At 50.0% G+C, this 22,243-nt stretch overlaps 1 protein-coding gene across 6 annotated transcripts; it reads right to left on the minus strand.

Moving 5' to 3' along the window:
• Nucleotides 1-1,475: 1,475 nt before the first annotated feature.
• LOC116236476 (disintegrin and metalloproteinase domain-containing protein 9-like) lies at nucleotides 1,476-21,582 on the minus strand. 6 transcript variants are annotated; one of them, XM_090134205.1, is made up of 22 exons: nucleotides 21,549-21,582; nucleotides 20,413-20,510; nucleotides 19,990-20,072; nucleotides 19,762-19,826; nucleotides 19,599-19,677; nucleotides 19,397-19,473; nucleotides 18,357-18,543; nucleotides 17,060-17,134; nucleotides 16,198-16,269; nucleotides 15,288-15,457; nucleotides 14,510-14,585; nucleotides 13,662-13,816; nucleotides 12,793-12,961; nucleotides 11,163-11,252; nucleotides 10,565-10,757; nucleotides 8,798-8,903; nucleotides 7,604-7,787; nucleotides 6,510-6,587; nucleotides 5,233-5,344; nucleotides 3,667-3,769; nucleotides 2,988-3,045; nucleotides 1,476-1,679 (listed from the first exon to the last, which is right to left on the minus strand). In XM_090134205.1, the coding sequence occupies exons 2-22, from the start codon at nucleotides 20,480-20,482 to the stop codon at nucleotides 1,659-1,661; spliced, it is 2,223 nt and encodes a 740-aa protein (XP_089990331.1). In that variant the 5' UTR covers nucleotides 20,483-20,510; nucleotides 21,549-21,582; the 3' UTR covers nucleotides 1,476-1,658. The 6 variants fall into 6 exon arrangements, with proteins under 6 accessions (XP_089990331.1, XP_089990332.1, XP_031460983.2 ...); XM_090134206.1 differs by having other exon boundaries at nucleotides 21,543-21,570; XM_031605123.2 differs by having other exon boundaries at nucleotides 21,510-21,558.
• Nucleotides 21,583-22,243: the final 661 nt, after the last annotated feature.

Below are 22,243 nucleotides of genomic sequence, written 5' to 3' on the forward strand. Positions count from 1 at the left end.
CACATTTGTGTGCTCTCTTCCTAAATAAGACCCAAATTCCCACATTTTTGTACCCTCTTCTCCTAAAAAGACCCAAATTCCCACATTTGTATGTCGTCTCTTCATAAATAAGACCCAAATTCCCACATTTTTGTACCCTTTCCTCACAAAATGACCCAAATGCCCACATTTGTGTGTCCTCTCTTCCTAAACAAGACTCAGGTTCCCACTTAAATATTTTCACATCTGTGTATCCTCTCTTCATAAGACCCAAATTCCCACATTTGTGTGTTGTCTCTTCATGAATAAGACCCAAATTCCCACCTAAATATCCACATCTGTGTGTCTTCTCTTCGTAAATAAGACCCACATTCCCACATTTTTGTCCCCCCTCCTCATAAATAAGACCCACATTCCTACATTTGTGTCTTCTTCCTAAATAAGACCCAAATTCCCACCTAAATATCCAAATTTGTGTCATCTCTTTGTGAATACCACCCAGATTCCCACATTTGTGTTTCCTCTCTTCACAAACAAGGCTCAAATTCCCTCATTTGTGTGTTGTTTCTTCGTAAGTTAGACCCAAATTCCCATATTTATGTGTTGTCTCTTCCTAAATAAGATACAAATTCCCATCTAAATATCCACGTTTGTGTGTCCTCTTCCTAAATAAGACCCAAATTCCCACCTATATATCCACATCTGTGTATCCTCTCTTCATAAATACGACTCAGTCCCACATTTGTGTGTTGTTTCTTCCTATGTAAGACCCAGATTCCCGTATTTATGTGTTCTCTTCATAAAGAAAACCCAAATTCCCACATTTGTGTGTTCTCTTCCTAACTAAGACCCAAATACCCACATTTTTATACCTTTTCCTCACAAAAAGACCCAAATTCCCACATTTGTGTCCTCTCTTCCTAAACAAGACTCAAGTTCCCACTTAAATATTCATATCTGTGTATCCTCTCTTCATAAGACCCAAATTCCCACATTTTTGTACCCTCTCCTTGTAAATAAGACCCACATTCCTACATTTGTGTCTTCTTCCTAAACAGGACTCAAGTTCCCACTTAAATATTCATATCTGTGTATCCTCTCTTCATAAGACCCAAATTCCCACATTTTTGTACCCTCTCCTCATAAATAAGACCCACATTCCTACATTTGTGTCTTCTTCCTAAACAAGACTCAAATTCCCACCTAAATATCCACATCTGTGTATCCTCTCTTCATAAGACCCAAATTCCCCCATTTGTGTGTCCTCTCCTCATAAATAAGACCCAAATTCCCCCATTTGTGTGTCCTCTCTTCCTGAATTCCTACATGCAGGTGTGGGCTTGCATTCAGAGATCCCCCAGATTGTCCCATATCACCACCACCAGCCCAACCTCCGTCCTTTACACCATTTCAGGGCTCTGAGAGATGGCAGGATGTGTGTTGGGACCGTGCTGCAGGTCAGTGTGAGCAGAAACATGGGGAGCCCACAGGAGGATATTTACCACCATCAGAAATAGGAGGAAAAGCTGTTTATTCCAGTCAATCTAACGTCGTTATTTAAAACAAAACGAAAGCGAAATGGATGGGACAGGCCTGGGAAGCAGGGCTGGGTCCTGCAGAGCCCTCTGGGATGCAGACAAACCTTGGGTTCCTGCACCCTGCACAGCTCAGGAGGACTTCTATGCATTTTCTGGGCTCTCCTGAAAGACAAAATGTGGTATCGCTGTGGTTTATCACACCTTGTATGACATGACGTTTCTGGGGATGCTACGTCTCAAAGGATGCGCTGTACCACAGCCCCTCCTGCCTTCGCTTCTTCTCCCTGAGCTGAGGTTTCCCTCCAGCCCTGCTGCCTCAAGGCTTCCCTGCTGCTCTCCTGTCTTTAACAGCTTTTTGCATTCATCACGTTTGCAGAGATGTAGTGCAGTTGTTAAGTGTGTACCCTCAGCATCACCGCTCGATTTCATCAGCATCCCGAGACAGGGGAGGTTTGGGTTGGATATGAGGAGGAAGTTTTTCAGCCACAGGGTGGTGAGGCACTGGAACAGGTTGCCCAAGGAGGTTGTGGATGCCCCATCCCTGCAGGCATTCGAGGCCAGGCTGGATGTGGCTCTGGGCAGCCTGGTCTGCTGGTTGGTGACCTGCACACAGCAGGGGGTTGGAACAAGCTGAATCATTGTGCTCCTCTGCAACCCAGGCCATCCTGTGGTTCTATGGTACGATTCCCTGCCTGTGCCTCTAAGTTCACTTCTCTGTGATCCACAGAGGACTTCTTCAGAGGTTATGCGTCAAGCTGAGACCATTGCTGCTCTTCTTTTTGTTATGTTTTCCAGTTCCGTGCCTGTTTTCTTTTTGTAACTAGAAGAGAGAGGATTTATATCTTTTTTCCAGCCAGTTTATCCGTGGGAAAGCTGGTCTGATGCAACTGCAGCAGCTTTGGTGTAGTTTGGGTGAGCTGCATTCCTGCAGCACAGCACGGCTCACTCAGCAGCAATGGACACTGCAGGAAAACCCCATGGCCTGAGACTGGAGCTGACCCTGCTGCCTGGCAGCCCCTGCTGGCCTCTGCTATGTCTGACTCTCATCATTTTTTTTTTTTTGGGGGGGGGGGAGCGGAGGGAGAAATCTTGTCTTTCTTCAAACATAGACAGCATTCTAATTTCTGACAAGAACGAATGCTTTGTTTGGGCTTTGTGCAGCTGTGCTGTCACACTAACGTCAGCTCTTGGAGCAGTCAGCCCGAATGCACTGCTATTTATAGGAACCTGGTATTTTTACATTAAACTCTCTTTTGGCACAAATCAAAACAGTTTTCTGCAGGGATACTGAGAAGTATTTGTATCCTTTGGGTGCGTCCTCACCTCTCAGCTTGCACCAGCAGAACCGGAGGAGCAAGAATGGCTGGGAAAGGACGTAGATGGGAGGAAAGCAGCCAGAAGCTGCTGTTTCCCAACCCCCACCCCCGCTTCAAGAGTGTTAGTTTTAATGGAGATGGGAGCACTGCTTACCAGTTCTGGAGGAGGAGGAGTGGGGTTGTTTCTTTTGTCCCATCTTTGACGTCGCCACCTATAAAATAAAGTGCTCAGTGACCGTTGGAGTGGGGTTTTGTGCAGGATGAGGTGCTGCTGTTTAAGGACAAAAGCAAAGCAGTAAGAGGATAAGGGAGCGCTTATCTTCTGTACGCAGTGCAAAAATCTTTCTTTTCTCAACTCTTTTCTTCATGGAAAGAAGTGAAAATCAAAGAAAAAGGTAAAGCAACTAAGAGAAAAAAAGGAAGAGCTGATTGGAAGAAGTAAAAGTTTTTGAAAAAGTTAGAAGTTAGGCAACAATTTTCAGTTCAGAATTTCTATGGGAAAAAAAAAAAAAAAAAGCCAGAATGGGTTAAGAACAATGAAGCTCTAGCAGCCATTTCCAGGTAAGAAACAGCAGTGAGAGAAATCTGTTCCCAGCTCAGGACATGGTTGGTTGCATTACTCCACATGGGAAGAAACCATAGAATCACAGGATCAGTGAGACTGGAGAACATCTCTCAGGTCCCCACGTCCAACCTCAGCCCATCGTGCCCACCCACCACATCCCTCAGTGCCACATCCCTGTGGTGCTGGGACAACCCCGGGGACGGTGACCCCAACCCTGGGCACCCTGAGAGCCTGGGGTAGGGATTGCTGATTGCTGGAGCACTCCTACCTTTGGATATACTTGGCAATATCAGCCCTCTTGTACAGCAGGATGCCCAAAATCAGGGTGAAAAGAAGCAGTGTTCCAACAGCTTTGACCGTAGCTCCGTACACTTGGAAAGGAAAACGAAAAACATTGCATTCTGCGCACACAAAACATGCTGGTAAGGAATGGCAGCTCGTCAGGTATTCCCCAGTTGCACAAAGGATCAGGAGCTCATGTGCCTGCCCTAGGAAACCTCCTTGATAACCTAAGTGGGAGCTACCAGTGTTCTCTCTCAGGAGCAAGCAGAAGCCGTGAGGTGTTTCATCAAAGAGAGTAAAGTGATGCTAAACAGGCCTGGGACTGCATTGTGAGGAGGTTGAGGACATCACACACAAGCAAGGCAGCTTCCCAGGACACACAAAGAAGGGCACGGAGGTGAAGAAAGACCCAAATATAGCCAGAAAGGTAAGTGGTTTGAGCTGAACGACGCTGACGGTTGAGGCTTCAGTGTGTGGGTAGAGTGTGGATAAAGAAAGGTGGGAGGTTGTTTGTAGGGAAGGTGTGAAAGCGTTCGCTCCTTCCAGCATGCCTGAAGAGCCAACACGGGGACACCAGCTGGAGCCTAAGCATCAGCATCAGCCATTCTCCGTGGACTGGGGAGCACAGCACGGCCCCTTGGGTCCCTTCGTCTCCATGCAAAGTAGGTGAAATATCACAGTGATATTGGAGGAACAGCTGATGGGAGGTATAGAGTGCTAACTGCTCCGACGAGTTCGATTTCTGCAGTGCCAGTGGGCCCATTGCTGCTTCATTTGCCATTTGCCCGGCAAAGCAATCAGCAGAAAGAGCTCAGAGCTCTTCATCATCATCAGGACCGATGGGCAGAGAGGGCCAGGGAAGGGCTTGAAGGCCGTCTGTGGTCAGGAGCTGGGGGCTGTGCAGCTCTGCTGAGTGACTGTGTGGTTTTGTTCATCAGCAAGTCGTTACGCCTAATAGATGGGAAGGCAGAAGAGCATCTCTCAGGGGTACGTGCCCGGAAAATATTTATTTATGCCCTGTCATCCCAGGATTGGAGCTCTGCTGGAGATGTCTATTAAGAGGAGAGGAAAATTCTCCTAAGAGGGTTCTGATGAGCTCAACAGACACTCCTCATCAGCTGTCTTAATGAACTGTGTGCTGGCTGCTTGGCCCTGGTGCTTAATGGAATCGATCTGCAGTTCCTGTGGGTGCCCTGGGAGTAGCCAGAGAGAGGGCAGGCAGGGCAAGCACCGCTGCACTGATAAAAAGGAGGCAAGATAAGAGGAAAAGAAGAGAATAAAATGGAATAAGATTGGAGTAGAATTAAAATAATGGAGTAGAATAGGGTAGAGTTGAGCAGATTATAGAAGGTGGAAGGGGCCTACGAAGCTCAAGTTCAATCAAATCCAAATCTGATGTGGCTAAATAGCAAAGGGAAAAGAGATGCCTGAACCGAGGCTCGAATGATCTGAAAGCACAGGTGGAAAGGTACCAGGCTTGCTCAAGAGAAAACCATGCTGAGAGGCGGTGTGATGTGCAGAGTGGTTGCACCACACCCTGCACTTTGCTCACCATAGTAAGAAGGAGGTGGTCCGCTGTCAACGCTGCCTCCAAACCCTTCTGCCCTGCAGTCTGGAGGGGCCCATCCCGAATCACAGTGACAGTTGTTCTTGTTGTTGCAGACCTGAAAGAAAATGAATGTTTTTACAGCATGAAAAATGCAGCAGTCATTTGGTGACCCCAGGGGATTGGCCTCCAGCATTTCATCTCAGGACCAGCAGAAGAAGGCAAGATGGAATCCACACCCTGAGGCAAATTTGTCACTCTCCTTTGGCAGCCACCGTGGAAATGTTTAACCTCTGTTGTGTGCAGGTGGCAGACGGGTGCCCCGGACACAGCTGTCACAAGCTGTGTGTTTGCTCTGTTGGTGACGTGAAAGCAGCAGGAGCTCCCCATCCATCCCTGCACCCTCTCGCTGTGATGATGGTCCTGCAGAGAGAGGCTGCAAACACAGCAGGAAGAGCTGACAGCGCACAGAGGGTGAGAGATGGCTGCGTTCGCCTTTCTCCAGCTTAGCAGGAGTGCTTTCTGTGTGTCTGTGTCTGTTTTCATCTCGACGTCAGAAAGCACTTTTGCAGCCGTTGCTGCTTGCAGACCTGCCCTCCTTTTGTGATGCTGTAACTGTTTCTGCCATGACAACGCAGCATTTCACAAATGTGTCCCAAATGAATTTGTCACCTTCGTGTGATTCAAAATGAAGATAAAGACAGACAGAGGTGATGGCAGAACTCTCCTTTAACATCCACGCTGACATCCAGACAGATCTGCTCCTCTGCAGGGATATCTGTCTGAAAAGAGGGACAGGTACGGGTGGCATCATAAATAAACCCCTGTGTGAAGAAATTCTGCCAGTGTTACTGCCTGAAACATGGATAAAACCCTACTACATCGAAACGTTGTACAAAATCTGCCATTTCTGTGGCATTTGCAAGGAGAACAGTGTTACCGAATCGAGCATGCATTTTTCAGAAGATCTCTCCAACTCTGGCTGATTTAGATTCAGCAGCACTGACAGCTGCACTGAAGGATGAAACATTACAATGTAGAAGTCACTTTTTGCAATCTTTGTGGGAACGAAGAAGAAAAATGGCAGAGGAAGGCAATGAACACTGCGATGGAGGGCTGCAAGCTGTCAGAGCAGGATCCGGAGGGAAGTCATGTGTGGAAACCAAAATAATGTTTGTGCTGCTGAGCCAGGAACCATTCTGGACCTCTACATTGCTTTGAAAGGCAAATTTACATTTCACATACTCTACCCTTCAAAGGACAGTTAGAGGTTTTCTACCTACCCCTCTGCCATGACATTTTTTCGCTGTACAAATGCTGCTGAGAAAAGCTGCGCTGACACACGTCCTGTTGATGCATATCTGCAGGAAGAGGCAGATTGTTGTTAGTGACAAGGTAAAACGACAGGTATTGGGGAGGGCACTGACTGGTGAAGTGGGATGAAATCATGGAGTCAGTTCCTTTTGTTCAGGGCTTTCCATTCCCTCTCTCTAAAGAAGCAACAGGGGAAGGAATAGGAGCAAAAAAAGGAAGATCTTGTGTTTCAAGTCCGAGACAAACCAAAGGGGAGGCTGAAGAAATCCAACTGAGCATCACAACGTGCACAGAAACCAGTTCTACTTCAGGAGTCATTCATTTGCTGCAAAAACCTGTACGAAGTACCCCATGTGCCTCTGCTCTGCTCACACCTCTCCTTCAATACCTGCCCAAGGCCAGGGAGGATGGATGGGTTTTGGATGGACCCCTCACAACCACCCTGGTCTTCATAGATGTGCGCTCAGTGAATAACGTGGAGCATCCTCGTGCCTTTATGAGGCACACAGATGTCTCCTCTGGGCAGGAGGAGATTTATTTTCAGCCTTTGGCCTTGCAAATTAATTGGTTTTGCAATGACTGTGGTGAGAGGTATGGGACCCAGCTCTTCTAAAAGGGGAACTCTACCAAGAGCTCCTTCCCTTCGGTGGAACTCAGCATGTGTGTTTTTCTCAGAAACCTTCTCTGCCATATGGTAGCAAGAAATGCTCCTTCAGTACGTCACAGCCTTGACAGGACTTTGGCATTCTGAGTGCCTCACAGGGAAGAAATGAGTCCTATTCTTGGAAGAACATTTGAAATGCTTTTGTGTGCACAACAAATAAAGGTTGACTTTGATTGGTTGCTTCCAAAGAAGCGGAGAATCTTTTACTTCCCTCTTCTAATGGAAAGACAGCTGTGTGCTGCCAACAACAAAAGCTACGACGATATAGTGCTGTTTTTCAGCTGCTAAGGGAGGCTTCAACAGAAAGGGGCTGACATCAGAGGTCATGAGTGTTTTCTTTAGGAAGAAAATCCTTCCCTTTTATCCCTGTTGTGTTCTATTCTAGCTATCTGTGTGTACCTTGTTTGTACCACACGACGTGCCGTCCTTCACCGAGCCATCGTCAGGCGTGTCGAAAGGCAGGTGGAACTCGAGCCCCCAGCAGAGCTGGTTGCTCAGGAAGGTCTGGACAACGGTCTCGCCATCTTGCCGGACTGGAACTCTTTTGATGTTAGTGCACTGCACTCTGCCACACAGAATGTTCCTGAGATGGACAGACAGACAGACAGACTGCTGCAAGGTCTGCAGGGATGTGAGAAGGCGCAGTGATCCATGCTGCTGTCCGTATTGACACGGACCCTCCTTCCAGCTGGTGCTGGTGCCTTGGGACAGACAGGCACAGCCTTTTGGGACCTTTAAAGAAGTTGCAGAGATGCTTCCACTTGTTGTTTTGAGCTTTGCTTTTCATACCTTTCGCCTATTTTTCATAAAGCAAGAGAAATAATGATATTTATGCTGGGAGGATTTAGGTATCGTTCTTCCAAAGCTCATCTCTGTGGCCAAAGGTGGCAAGAGTGAAGCTCAAGTTCTGCTTGTGCAGTGCTCAGCGTGAAAAGTGGAGGTAAGCTGAATTATGAATTTTCATTCTGGTGTCTGCTCCAAGGGCAGCAGTGTGCCAATTGCTGGTGAAACACCAAAGTGCAAGCATGAAGAAAGGCAGGGTAGGCAGAGAATCATCAAATGGCTTGAGTTGGAAGGACCTTGAAGATCATCTAGTTCCAACCCCCTGCTGTGGACAGAGGTACCACCCAGTAACTGTGCATAGGGAAAATCCCCAAGGTAAACAAATCTCCTTTGTCTCAAACCATTATCCTGATCAAATCCTACAGGACAGGGATGGGAAGGAAAGTCTGGAGAGTGATATGCTGAAAGGCGGAGGACAGCGCTGTGTACGACAGTGTCCTCTCTAGAGGTGTCCTTCCAGATGTGCTTTCAGGACATACCGACTGATGACAGCTGCAAATGGTAGCAGTGCTGAAAGGAAATAGCACTAAAGGTGGAAGAAAGAAAAAGGGAGTTGGAGAACAACTTCTCAAACAGAAAAGGAAAACACGGCCAATTGACGGGATGACCCCTTGGAGAAGGAAAGCTGGGAACCTGTTGTGCCCAAATCCCAACAACAAATCAGGCTGAATATCTCTCAGAAAGAGGGTCTGAGTGCCTCTGGTGGCACACACTGGGGTGGTGCCCATGCTCTGTTACCACACTGCTCACCCCTCCAGGCACTTGGTGTAGTGCGTGCCGTTCCAGCCACAGTTCCCACTGCGGTCCCCTCGGAGGTTCACATCCCTGAAGCAGCTCAGTGGGGCACGGTGGGCGGCTGCAGAGTGGGAGAAAGGAGGAGATTGTTGTGGTGAGGCAACTCCTGATGGTTTTTGTGGGTGTACTAAATGGCCTGATGTATTTTATGGATTTTTTTTTTCTTTGTCTTGTTTTCCTCCTTGTTTTGACTGTAATGAAGTGGCTACGTGGAGAGATTTGCTGCAAGAGAACAATCAGTGGTCAGAGAATGGACCATGCTCATTTGTCTGGAATAATCCAGAGTAGAAGATTGGAATAAAGACTGTAAATCTCTCCAAAGCCTACTTCTTTTCTTTTTTCCTTCCTTTTTTTTTTTTTTTTTCATTATAACAAATGTGCCAGTGTATCTTAGATTTACCCTGAAACCAGAATCCCTACCGTTATGCTCTGTATTAACAGTAAGGATTCTTGTCAGACGTCAGAAACAACTCCTAGAGTTGGGTTTCAGCAAGACAGAACGACTTCCAACCCAGGGACCCCTTGTTTTTTTCAGAACATCCTCATATTCACCAAGTGTTGCCTACAGCGTGACAAACACTACTGCCTTCATTTGCAAGGGTTACAGCTCTGCAGACTCCAAGCTTCTTATAGATGTGGTCGAGCACGGAGGAATGTGGTTTTATTTGCAGAAGACTTGCGTGTGCTCATAATGAAACCTACAGCTCGAGTCCTGGTGGTCACTGCTGCTGTCAGTGAGGAGGAAGTGCAGAGTACATCTGCTGTGCCACAGCCTTGGGACGTGGTTTGGGGAAATTTGGTACTTCCTACAGAACTGAGATAGCCTCAAAGAGGATGTGGGCATGCGTTACACTTCAAGTTAGAACTGGGGGAAATGTAGATGCACAAATTGAGAGTGCTGCTGTTTTCAACGCTGCATAAGAGGGGTTTCAATGGCTGTTTTCGTCACACATTTATTTCTGGTTCTTCTCTACTGAGAAGTGCCATTCCCTTGTCCCACTGAGTGTGAGATGCACCTGCAACAGGTAATGCCTGAGGAAACCACATTTCTGCTGCCCTAACTATTGTAAATAAATATTTTCTACTGCCTTTAAATACATGTTGCTTCACCTATATAGTTGTGTAGCTACTACTATAAAATCCTGGGGCATTTCAAAAGTATTCTGTAATAATTCCCTCTTATCCTCCTCTCCCCCAGGTGCTCAGCCCCCAGGGCGCTCAGCCTGACCCCACCAGGATCTGCTCCAGGCCCCCACCATCTCTGCACCCTCACTGAACTCTCCACAGCAGTTCCCTTCCTGCCTGGAGCTGGGGAGCCCAGCACTGGGTGCAGTGCTTCTGATGTGGCTCCCCCAGGACAGAGCAGAGGGAAGGAGCACCTCCCCGTCCTGCTGCCCACACTCTGTGCATCTCAGCTGGTCTTCTTGGCCACTAGGGCACACTGAAAGTCTGTGATCAGCCTGCAGCCAACTGTTGATCAACCACTGGCCTTTTTGGCCACCAGAGCACACTGCTGCCTTATGGTCAACTGTTGGCCAACCATTGGCCAACTGGCTCATGATCACCCTGCTGATCACCAGGACCCCCAGGTCCCTCTCCACAGAGCTCCTTTCTAGCAGATCAGCCCAAGCCCATACTGATGCCTAGATGATTAAGCATTTCTAAGGCGAGAGCTAATTCCACGTGGGATGATTCGCTGATTCCTTATGTGAGTGATCTTGCCTTTGCCAAATAAAGCCTTGCACTGCGCCTCGTGGCTGTGGCACTGCCCTTCGTAGCAGCGGTCGTTGTTGCCACATGGAGTTCCGTCTTGCTTAAAAACATCCACAGGGCAGCTGGCTGACTTGCCATTGCAGTACTCTGGCAGATCACATTCGCTCTGGTACGCTCTGCAGATTTTTCCTGCTGGTTGAAACTATGAGGAGAGGAGAGGAGAGGAGAGGAGAGGAGAGGAGAGGAGAGGAGAGGAGAGGAGAGGAGAGGAGAGGAGAGGAGAGGAGAGGAGAGGAGAGGAGAGGAGAGGAGAGGAGAGGAGAGGAGAGGAGAGGAGAGGAGAGGAGAGGAGAGGAGAGGAGAGGAGAGGAGAGGAGAGGAGAGGAGAGGAGAGGAGAGGAGAGGAGAGGAGAGGAGAGGAGAGGAGAAAAGAAAAGAAAAGAAAAGAAAAGAAAAGAAAAGAAAAGAAAAGAAAAGAAAAGAAAAGAAAAGAAAAGAAAAGAAAAGAAAAGAAAAGAAAAGAAAAGAAAAGAAAAGAAAAGAAAAGAGGCAAACATTGGTTCCCCTGCACTGTGAGTGCAGCAGCAGTGCTCACGCCGTGGCTCACCCGACACTTGCGGCAGCATTCTCCCCTGTAGCAGGAAGCTCCTGGGGCGAGCATGCAGTTGGAGAAGCAGCATCCTTCCTTGAGGCATGCCTGGAAGTAAACCACAGCAGAAGACTGTGGCATTAGTTTCTTGTCAGGACACCTTCTCCAGCATAAAGGATCATATAATCAAAGGAATTTATGGGAAGGAGAAGCCTGCTCTTTTCTGCTGCTCTGCAAGCACTTGGCTTTCTGGAGTTCTCTGGCACAGGGAAGGACACCTCATGTCAACACTTCTGAAACAATTCCCATTTTTCTCTCGAGATGAACACTTCCATCTCATCTCTGCTCATCAGCCAACCTGCACACTGCACAGGGATGCTCTAAGAATAGGTTTGTTGGTGCTTCCAGGGTGCTTGGAAACCCCTCTGAGCAGACAGGAGAGCTCATTTTCCCTTTCTGTCACTTTTCCCTTCTTTTGCCCTTTCCTTCCTTCCCTTTTTCAACTCTTTCAGCTATAATTCACCTCAAAATTCCAAACTCTCCAAATCCTTCTTGATGTCAGAGCTGATGGACTCCGTTATCTTAGTGGCCTTTTCCAACCTTCATGGCTCTATGATTCTGTGCCCTGAACTTTGTCCCATAAACAAAGTTAATGAGTTGATTTTAAAGATACCTGGTGTATCCTTAAAAAAGAGAGATCTTCTCTTAAGCTCTCCTTACATAGCAATGGCTTTTGAGCTTAAGGAGGGGATTCAGAAACTGTGATGGGTTATTACACAGGTACACAAACCAAGAGGAGGATGGAACAATGGGGCTTTTGCAAAGACCACAGCTCCCACATTGCTGGCAGAGAGCAAGACTTTGGGTCACCTGGAGAGACCAGACGTGTAATGTGTTATTTTAGAGGGAAGGTAAGATGCTGTTAAAACTTTTTCTGGGTTGTTTTAGGGGGATTCTGAAGGGGTGGCTCAGGGAAAAGACCAAAGGAGGAGAGAAGTGAAGGTGAATTAAGGTGGAATAAACGTGAGAGGTGGAAAAGAGAGTGGTAAAAGGAACTGTAATGGAAGAAAGCTCCGGGTTGGTATGCTTGACCCCATGTCTGATGGAGGAGAGGAGCTCTGGGAGCAGCTATCAGGGCTCTGGGGGTAGGAGTTGGCTTTTCCTGAAGTGGACCCCTTAGCAGTGAAGTGCAGGGTGTTCTGCCTATGCCTGTATCTAGTGCACATGTAAACCACTCTATGGGGACACGTCAGGGTGAAGGCTGCATTTTGATTAAGTGGCAGGAATGACAGTTTCACGGATTGTATGTGAGTTTTTTGCTGGAAAATTCAGCCTTGCTGGAGTGTTGCAACTGCACGGGTTATAGCAGTGGAGATACACCAACGTGCATAAATACAATAGAAAAAATAGAACAGGAACAGAAAAGCTCTTATTTTGTAGGCAGGAAGATGGCGAGTGGTAATAATCTGCCTGTACACAGAGCAGCTTGGATGCAAGGACGTGTCCTTTCCGCAGAGCCCCCCAGAAAGCCTGTCTGAAAACCCTCACTTTGATGATCATTGGTGCAGCTTTTACCATTGCGAGGGCACTGCAGTTTCACCAGCGCCATTCTGCCATGCAGACTGTGGTGGAACACTGAATTGCTCACCTTGTCACTGCCACAGTCACATTCTTCTCCTCTTTCCAGGACGCCGTTGCCACAGAGTTCGAAAAGGGATGGTTTTAAAGGCGGTATGTTGAGCAGGCAAGGTTTGTTTTTTCTTATTACTTCCTCGTAATATTCCTTCAGAGTGCAGTTACTGAATGCCAAGCAAGATCTGCAAGAAAAAAAAATGATTATGTCTGTATAACCATACCACATACATATACTTGGTGGACTCAAAGAGGTTGCTGTTCCAATGGATGATGGCGAAAGCTGAAGGAGCAGAGGGCCATGAAATGCAGTTCCCCAGCTTGCTGAGGTCTTTAGCCCATCATAAGCAGAAGCAGGACTGCTGATGACTCCCTCTGAAATGCATTTCAGGTAATTTTAGTTAATTAGTGGAATGATTTTTCTTCATTATGGTCCTGGAACAAGAGAGAGGGTGGGAGCAGCATCTCCTGCCACGTGCAAGGTGACTTTCTGGAAGGTGTAAACGTGTAGATGTAGTACTAAGGGCCGTGGCTTGGGGGGGTTATATTGGTGGTGGCTGGATGGTTGGACTGGATGATCTTGGAGATGTTTTCCACCCTTGGTGATTCTGTGGTTCTAAGATACTCACCCAACTGCGAGCCAGCAGCAAGCGGCACTTGGAGAAAGCAGGTGGAAAATGAACAGACAGTTAATGCACCACCAACGGGAGCCAAGAAGAGGAGTTTGCTGTGGCTGTGTGTCCCAGGGAGAGCTGGGATCTCCTGTCTTATCTACAGCAGCCACACGCGCCTGCAGAACCCCAGCAGGCACTCGAAGGTGGGCAGCAGAAGGCAAGCACCCAGATCCCACCCAAAGCGAGGGAGGGAAAGCCAGGCTTCACTCACCCTGGGTATGATCCCATGATGCATCCCCTCTGGGTGCAGTTGCAGTCACAGGATTTGTACTGAAATTGTTTCCTGTCGTCGTGGTTGAAGCCCAAGCTGTGGCCGATCATGTGCGCCAGGGTCATCGCATTTTGGACAGTGTCTTGGCCAGAGAACTGCAGGAGAACAAACACAAGTCCGTGCCTTCTTGAGCAGGGGGTGCGGAGATGCTCAGAGCCAGGCTTCCAGCAATGTGAAATTTGTGCCAACTGGGAGCTCTTCTCCAAATGAGGGGTTGGGCATTGGCACAGACGGCCCAGGAGGTGGTGGGGGCATCTTCCCTGGAGATGTGGCACTGAGGGGCTGTGGACCATGGAGATGTGGCACTGAGGGACTGTGGACCACAAAGATGTGGCACTGAGGGACTGTGCACCACGGAGATGTGGCACTGAGGGACTGTGGACCATGGAGATGATGGGGCACTGAGGGACTGTGGATCACAGAGATGTGGCACTGAGGGACTGTGGATCACGGAGATGTGGCACTGAGGGACTGTGGATCACGGAGATGTGGCACTGAGGGACTGTGCACCATGGAGATGTGGCACTGAGGGACTGTGGATCACGGAGATGTGGCACTGAGGGACTGTGCACCATGGAGATGTGGCACTGAGGGACTGTGGATCGCGGAGATGTGGCACTGATGAACATGATTTAGTGGCAGTGATGGGTTGGGGTTGAGGATGGGGATCTTGGAGGTCTTTTCCAACCTGAATGATTCCACGATTTGATCATTCTGTGAAATTGTAAGTACTACATAGGAGTATGGTTTACGGGGGGAATATTATGGTCTGTGAGGTCTCTCCTTACCGAGACGACGCCAACGGAGTTGGGCTGGCACATCGTCCCCTTCCAGGTAAAGCCCCACTCCTTGTAGTGCTCACCACTGCAGCAGAGAGGTTTGGGCATTAGAGAAACTATAAATTCATCACAGCGACAGGACGCATTGCTGGGGCTACAGCTGGAAAATAACAGCTGCAGGTAGCAAGGATCTTCTTTCTGAAAGCAAAATCCGTGGGCATCCTTTCAGCTTCATGCCAACCCCTTGGGCTGGCTGTGTGGCTTCCCTTCCCTGCTGAATGAGCACGGACACATGCACAACACGTGTCTTAATATGATTTCTTTCCTTGCAAAAAGAAGTCAGAACAGGAGCAAAGTAAAAGGTCTTAAAGAAAGCAAACAAAGTAAGTGTTTAAACAGCTTGCAGGCTGAGCTCTGACTCCCCCATCCAAAGCTTTAATTCAAATATTGGGTTGTAAACCACCTGAGAATGGGTTAGTGAGTCTAAGAAATGAATGGCCGGTCCACCTATGAGATTATAATAATTCAGTTACGGGCAACTGTATTGAAATTGGAAGAAAGATGTACGCTATGTGTACGTATCTGTGGGAAGCCATAAAAGAGGACAAGGAAAAGGAGGGGCAACGTAATTAAAATCCTCTGTGTACCAATTTACGTGACAAATGCGTGCTGATTAATAACACGGGCTAAGCTGGAAAATCTTCTCCTGTAAGATACCACCAGGACAAAAGGCCGATGAGCATGAAGAGGCAGGAATTAGGAAGGCTGGGGAGGAAGCCATCCTTACAGCAGCAGCTCCACGTGGTCGTAGCCGAGGCGATCTGCAGCATCCTGCTGGCACCAGCTGCTGAAGAACTGCAGTGTCTGGGACAGGCTCTGCCTGGCCACAACCTGGTCCTTTGTGGTCCACATCTCCACCGCGCTGAGGACGACCTGCAGCTTCATGCTCCTGTAGACCTGCGGGTGGCAAGGGCTTGGGTTGGTATGCTGGTAGGAAATGGCCTGGAGTTGCACCAGGGGAGGGTGGAGGTTTGGAAGAAGTTCGCCGTAGTGAGGGCCACTGAGCACTGGAATGGGCTGCTCGGGGAGGTGGGGGCATCCCCACCTCTGGAGGTGTTTGGGATGTGGCACCAAGGGACGTGGTTTGGTGCTGGCATTTGATGTGGGAGGTCTTGGCCAACCTAGACAGCTCTGTGCTTCCTATTCCAACCTCAGTGCCTCTGCGATCCCGTCGTCCTGCCTCTCTCTGGGACTCACTCAGGAGCCAAGCTCCAGAGCCAAGTGCTGGTGGCCGAGCGCCGTGTTTGTTTTCCTGCATTATGGTAATGCAAGAGGGCTTTCTGCCGAGCTGGGAGTGACTGAGCTTGTGGCTGCCGCCCCAGTGCCCCATCAATGTTCTTTCCAAAGGTTCAAAGCAAGATAATGAAGAGAGAGGGAGAATATAATGAGCTACCAGGAAGCATTTAGCACTGATAATGCGTATTCCATCAAGCAGCTTGAAGGGGATAATTTCAAAATTATTTCTCAATTGGCTTCACTCACACTTGAAGCAATTTTTTTTTTAGCCGTGGAATTGGGTTTTACATCATTCAGGAGCTCGTTGCTGCCTGGCAGGGTTTGCAGACACAGCAGCCATCCCCTCCCCAGGCTCCCGGCTTGGCACCGAGCGCTGCTGGCATCGTCCCATGGGAGCTCACCGTGTTCAGGATGTTGCTGATGGAAACGAAGAGGTGCAGCATCAGGGTCTCATTGTGTCTGTTGGCTTTGAACTGGAAAGGGAGAAGGGACGAATTACGACCTCAGGGTGCAAACAGGAAGCCCCACAGATCCCCTCAGCTGCTTCCCAGCTGTGCAGATGTGCAAAGATGCATTAAATACGGCACGAAGGGACGCAGACCTGGATCAGAAAGTAACCACACGGGAAGGATGTGAGCTGATGGCACACTGCACAGCTGCCCAGGGAGGTGGAGGTCACTGGGGGAGTTCCAGAACCATGGGGATGTGCCACTGAGGGATGTGATGGGATGGGTTGGGCTTGGGGATCTTGGAGGTCTTTTCCAGTCTTTGTGATCCTATGACCCTCAGGGTGGGGTTTGCCACCCCACTGAGGCTCTGTTGTTTTGGGAAGATGGCTTTTGGCGTGGACAGGAGCCTGCTCATTCAATGAAATGATGCAGGGAAAGGTGTGCTTGCTTGCAACAGCCTCTGTTGTACAAAGCCCTTTCCAGGACCTGCATTCCCATAGGACTGTTTGACACATCATTCTGTTCAAATGAATATGAGTGTCATTCTCAAATGCTCAGATCAGTCCCTGAGCACAGCAGTCAGTCCCCAACACTCCTTTTAAAACCGTTTCTTCTTTCTCAGCCTCTGATTACAGCAGTGCCTGCATTGCACGCTGCCTAAAGAAGTGCTTGGATTTGCTGCACGTGAATGGTGGGTTCTTCTCTAAAGACAGTGGGGCATTGCTGTGCCCTGTTTGCAGAGGAGGCGTTCGGTGCCTCCAACACAACACAACGGCCGTAGCAAAGTACCACGGCGATGGCAGCTGGCGCTCACCAGCTCCTTGTTGGTGATCAGAGCTAATTCCAGGTATCTGGTGGACATGGACAGGATCTCGAGATCGAACACCTCCTGCAAGAGGGAACAAATGACACAAATCAGATACCAGGGGCTGCACAGGGCTCTGGAGCTTCGCAGACACGAGGTGCAGGATTTCCCTGGTGATCAGAGCACAAGAACACAGGGACTACGTGATAGAGAAGGAGAAACGTTAATGAGTGCAATGAGCCATCAGGGACAGAACAGAGAGATTCAGAGACAGAATATGGTTATAGATTGGGTATCATTGCCCATCTTCAACTTTCGCATGATTTTCCTATTGCTCAGACCATGAAATGCAGCACCAAAAAGCTGTTCTGCACCCGAGCTCTGCTCTGCCCATCAAACAGCAGGAGGCCAGCAGCTCCTTGCTGTGAGACTCCAAGTGCTCCTGGACTGAAGCTCCAGCCACTGGGAAGGCACTGGAATGGCTCTTGCTTCGTTCTGTTTGGCTTTGATGTCCTCAGAGCATCAACATATCACAGCAGTGGGAGCCCACCGATGGCAGGTGCTCAGCCTTGGGCTTCTGCACTTTGTACATTGATTGCTGTCAGCAATTGGTTAATGCATGATCTTCCACGCATCATCCATGCTGCAAAAGACCTTCAATGCCATCCAGTCCAAACATCAGCCTTGATGGCAGCAGCATCTCACCTCCGCAAAGTGTCACCTCACCACGGGGACGTCCTAAGCCCAGGATGGCATCTTTGGGTTCAAAGCTTTGCTTTTGGGAGATGGAAAGTCCTTGTAGGTGTTCCGGAATGCTGCAGTGTGGTCTGCAGGGCTCGAATGCAATCAAAGCACTGGACAGTTTCACTCCTGATTTCTTGCCACAAATGCAATCACAACGTGCTGGCATTGGCCAGGCTGGAGCTGTCAACAGTCCCTGCTCACGGGCACAGGAATGAGACTCAGCTCTCCTGACACAAGGGGCAGAGATAACAAACGTCCTCACCAGCCCCAGAAGCGCTGACAAAGCAAATCATTGCTCTTTCTTCTTCTGAAAACGAGCACTTGAGCAATATCCCATATCAGAAGATGTAGAACGAACTGATTTGCTCTGAGAAACCTGGGGTGGATGTTTCTGACCGGCAGAGGAGTGGCAGATGCATTTATGCTAACAGCACTGGAGCTGTAATGTGAGCGAAGCATGGCAGTGCAGCACTCCCTGATGCTCATAAAACCCAACCTTGAACGTAACCCACGTGCACTGAACACGGTGCGATGCTGAGCCAAGCAGACAGAGCGGCCGTACCTCTATGCTGAGGATTTCCCTGCTCCCGTTGGTGTGGTCTCCATCCTTGGCTGGGTGTCCCACAGGCAGTTGGCACGGTGGGACCCAGCCCTCTGCTGGCTCTGTGCGATAGATGAGGTGCTGGAACGTGGAGGAGTTCTGCACCGGCTGCACCTCGTACTGCAGGTCCCCCATCTGCAGAATTCCTCTGGGTGTTCAGACAGAGAGAGGTGAGAAGTTTGGCTTCTGAAATCGGTTAGTAAAGGGAAGAAGAAACCAAGTGGTGGAAGGGTGGGCTGACCCAAGGGCTTGGGCCATCAAACGGAAATCCCAGCAGTCCATCCTCTATATGTTTGGGAAGGGTGGGATGAGAAAAATGTCCTTCTGCAGCACTGAAAGGAGGCTGTAGTGAGGGGGAGGTCAGGCTCTGCTCCCAGGTGACAGCAATAGGGTGAGAGGTGATGGTCAGGTTGGGTATGAGGGATAATTTCTTCTCCAAAGGGTGGTGATGCATTGACACAGCTGCACAGGGAGTCGGGGGGTCACCATCCCTGGGGGTGTTCAGCACCATGGGGATGTGGAATTGAGGGATGTGGTCATTGGTGGTGATGGGTTGGGGTTGGGGATCTTGGAGGTCTTCTCCAACCTGAAAGATTCCGTGATTCAATGGTTCTATGAACCTGTAGGCAGGGATGCAGTGAGAAGATACGAGGAGTGTCATGCCCAGCGTTTGGGGGATATGAGATGCCCTTGAAAGAGCAATCAAAGAAAGAAGAAGAGTTAAAAAATTGCAGATGAATGCTATACATTGCTCAGAGAATCACAGAATCGTGGAATCTCCTGACTTGGAAGGGGCCCATAAGGATCATCAAATCCAAATCCTAAATATTAAATGATAGGGAGAAGGCAATAGAAGCTCCGTGCTGCACATCTCCTAGGGAGGATCCATCTTTAGGCTGCTAATTTCCACACCAATACCGTGATGTGGCTAAGCAGGATCTTTCTGCAGATACATCTGCATCCTAAAAATCCACGATGCGTTGCTCAGTGCATGGCCCTACCTGATCCCATAGCAGGTGCTGAGGGCCACGATGGAGCCTGGCGACCCTTCCACAAAGCCCTCATAGAAGCAGTCATCCTGCAAGGTACAAGCCAGCTGAGAAACGCATCCATAAAGGGAGAGGTGAAAATCACAGTGCGGAGTCTTTGGATAACGATGAACTGGGGGGAGGATATTTGTGGGGTTCCTCAATTTTCCTGCACCTGGATGTAGGGGAATTCGGTGATCAGCTCTCCCTTGGCACCGTACGTGTAAACAGGGAGGTCCTTGGCTACCAGATTTCTGTAAAGCAAAGCAGAAATTCAGGCTGACCCCATAAGGGACCGACTTGGAGGTGGCAGGGGAGGAACTGAGGCAGAGCCTTACTTTGCCCGAGTCAGATGGACGACATGGTAGCTTCCCTCTGCCGTGATTAAATAGGCCACATCATCCTGAAACACCCAAAGCGTGGCGTGATCAAATCACTTCATTCCAACCATCTCCCCTTGGGGAAACCCCATCTGGAGGTCGGTTTGGAGCTGCCCCTCTCTTTGGAGCTGGGGGCATCCCAGCTCTGAAATAGGCTTCCCAACATCATTCCCCAAAGCTCCTGACCTGCGCTGCTGCCCCGTGCCTCAGCTCCAGCTGCCTTGGCACCATCACTTCGGAGTACATGACCCTCGATGCTCCACTAAAGCCTGGAAGAGGTTCTGCATTGGGGACCAGGGTGGGAAGCATCCCGCTACTCCCCCCTCTCTTTCCATGCAGGAGAAGGATTTTGAGGGGATTTCAAGATATGTATCAATGTCATATTAAAATTTACAGATTTTTCTGTGAGAGGTGTGGAGGAGATGGGTTCAGCATCTCTCTTCGCTGCTGAAACCGACTTCTAATGAAGTGTAAGATAGGAGAATCCCCACATAGGTATCTCCTTTTTTAAACTGGGGCAATTGACAGAATTTCAAGATGCTGAGCCCTGTGTGCACAACTCCTGCTTGTATCCCCCTGCCACATCCCCCTCCCACACCCCTGTCCTACCTGAGCAGAGGATCAGGGTCAGTGCCATGACCCCTGTGCCCCCCAGGGTTGGGCATTGCCTCATCCCCATCTCTGTGACCCTGGCAGCCTGGTGAGCCCTGTTGGGGATGCAGTGTCAGCCAGACGCTCTCCCCAGTGCCCCCAGCTCCCTGCTGGCTCCAAGCCCCCACTGTCGCCATCACCCACATCCAGCCCCACACCCCACCAGCAGCCCAGTGAGGTATCTCTACTTCCTGCCCATCTGGACCTGTTCCACTCTTACCCCATTGCCTCACAGCCTTTCCCTACCACCCTCCAACTGCCATCTGGGCTCCATCCATCACCTTCCAATGACCTGGAGCCCCTCCACCTGCCTCCTGATCCCATCCCCATCTCCATTCCATTCCATCCCATCCCACCTCCACCCCATCCCATCCCACCTCCACCCCATCCCACCCCATCCCACCCCACCCCACCCCATCCCACCCCACCCCATCCCATCCCATCCCATCCCATCCCACCCCATCCCACCCCACCCCATCCCACCCCACCCCACCCCATCCCATCCCATCCCATCCCATCCCATCCCATCCCATCCCATCCCATCCCATCCCACCCCACCCCATCCCACCCCATCCCATCCCACCCCATCCCATCCCATCCCATCCCACCCCATCCCATCCCATCCCATCCCATCCCATCCCATCCCATCCCATCCCACCCCACCCCACCCCACCCCATCCCATCCCATCCCATCCCATCCCATCCCATCCCATCCCATCCCATCCCATCCCATCCCACCCCACCCCATCCCACCCCATCCCATCCCACCCCATCCCATCCCATCCCATCCCATCCCATCCCACCCCACCCCACCCCATCCCATCCCATCCCATCCCATCCCATCCCATCCCATCCCATCCCATCCCATCCCACCTCCATCCCACCTCCATCCCATCCCTGTCACTCTTCCAACTGTCACCTTGTCCCGTTCCAGCGCCTCCCCCTTCTCCCTTCTTACCTCCAACTGTCACCATCCCTCTTCCACCCGCCATCCCACCCCACCCCATCCCACTCCATCTCACCCCACCCCACACCACCCCATCCCCTCCCCACACCTCTCCCCATTTCACCCCTCCTCCAACTGCCACCTGTACCCCTTCTGCCACCCCCCGCTGTCCGTTCCCACCTCCAACTGCCACCCTCCCTCCCTCCTCACCCTGTCCCACCCACCTCTGCCCCACACAGCTCTTTCCTTCTCCCTGCAGCCCACAACCTCCTGAATTCCTGGGGCTGTTAATGCCCAAATTGTGACTGCTGATGCAGGAAATGATGCATTTTATGCGTTCATCCTCATCTCCCATCCCTCTGTCCTCCCAGAGAGGGGACCGGGGGGGGGGGGGGCACTGCTGGATGGGGTGCAGCCCCTCTGCTGCCCATGGGGAGGATGGATTACAGCACAAATGGGAAGATGGATGATGTGATCCTTCTGGGGTTTCATGAAGCTTTCAGTACCGTTCCTCTCATTGTTCTTTGGGTTAAAAGGTTGGCAAAACCAGGAGGTGATGGGTGGGTGGTTGGCTGATGGATTGGGCTCGGAGGGTGATGGCCAATGGGTTCCATCATGCTGGGGGCCACTCACGAGCGAGGTTCTGCAGGATCCATTTCAGGGCCAGTTCCTTAATGTTTTCATCCACGACCTGGATGTGGGGTCTGAGGTCATATTCAACAAATTTGTGGGGGACACTGAAGTGGGAGAAGTGATTGACCTCATCAGGGCTGTGCAGGGAGATCTCAACACACCACAGGGCTGAGCAATAGGAGGCTGCGGGAAGCTCAACAGGAGCAAGAG

Source organism: Phasianus colchicus, chromosome 1, assembly GCF_987193195.1.
Source record: "Phasianus colchicus chromosome 1, bPhaCol1.hap1.1, whole genome shotgun sequence".
NCBI lineage: Eukaryota > Metazoa > Chordata > Aves > Galliformes > Phasianidae > Phasianus > Phasianus colchicus.

What these genes read in the sequence shown, in the direction of transcription:
- LOC116236476 (XM_090134205.1), bottom strand. Translation starts at nt 20,482, where the DNA reads ATGGGGATGAGGCAATGCCCAACCCTGGGGGGCACAGGGGTCATGGCA. An exon ending in TCAGCAACATCCTGAACACG is followed by an intron (nt 15,458 to 16,197) that starts GTGAGCTCCCAT and finishes TGCCACCCGCAG; the next exon opens with GTCTACAGGAGCATGAAGCT. An exon ending in TACACCAAGTGCCTGGAGGG is followed by an intron (nt 7,788 to 8,797) that starts GTGAGCAGTGTG and finishes TGTCCATCTCAG; the next exon opens with GAACATTCTGTGTGGCAGAG.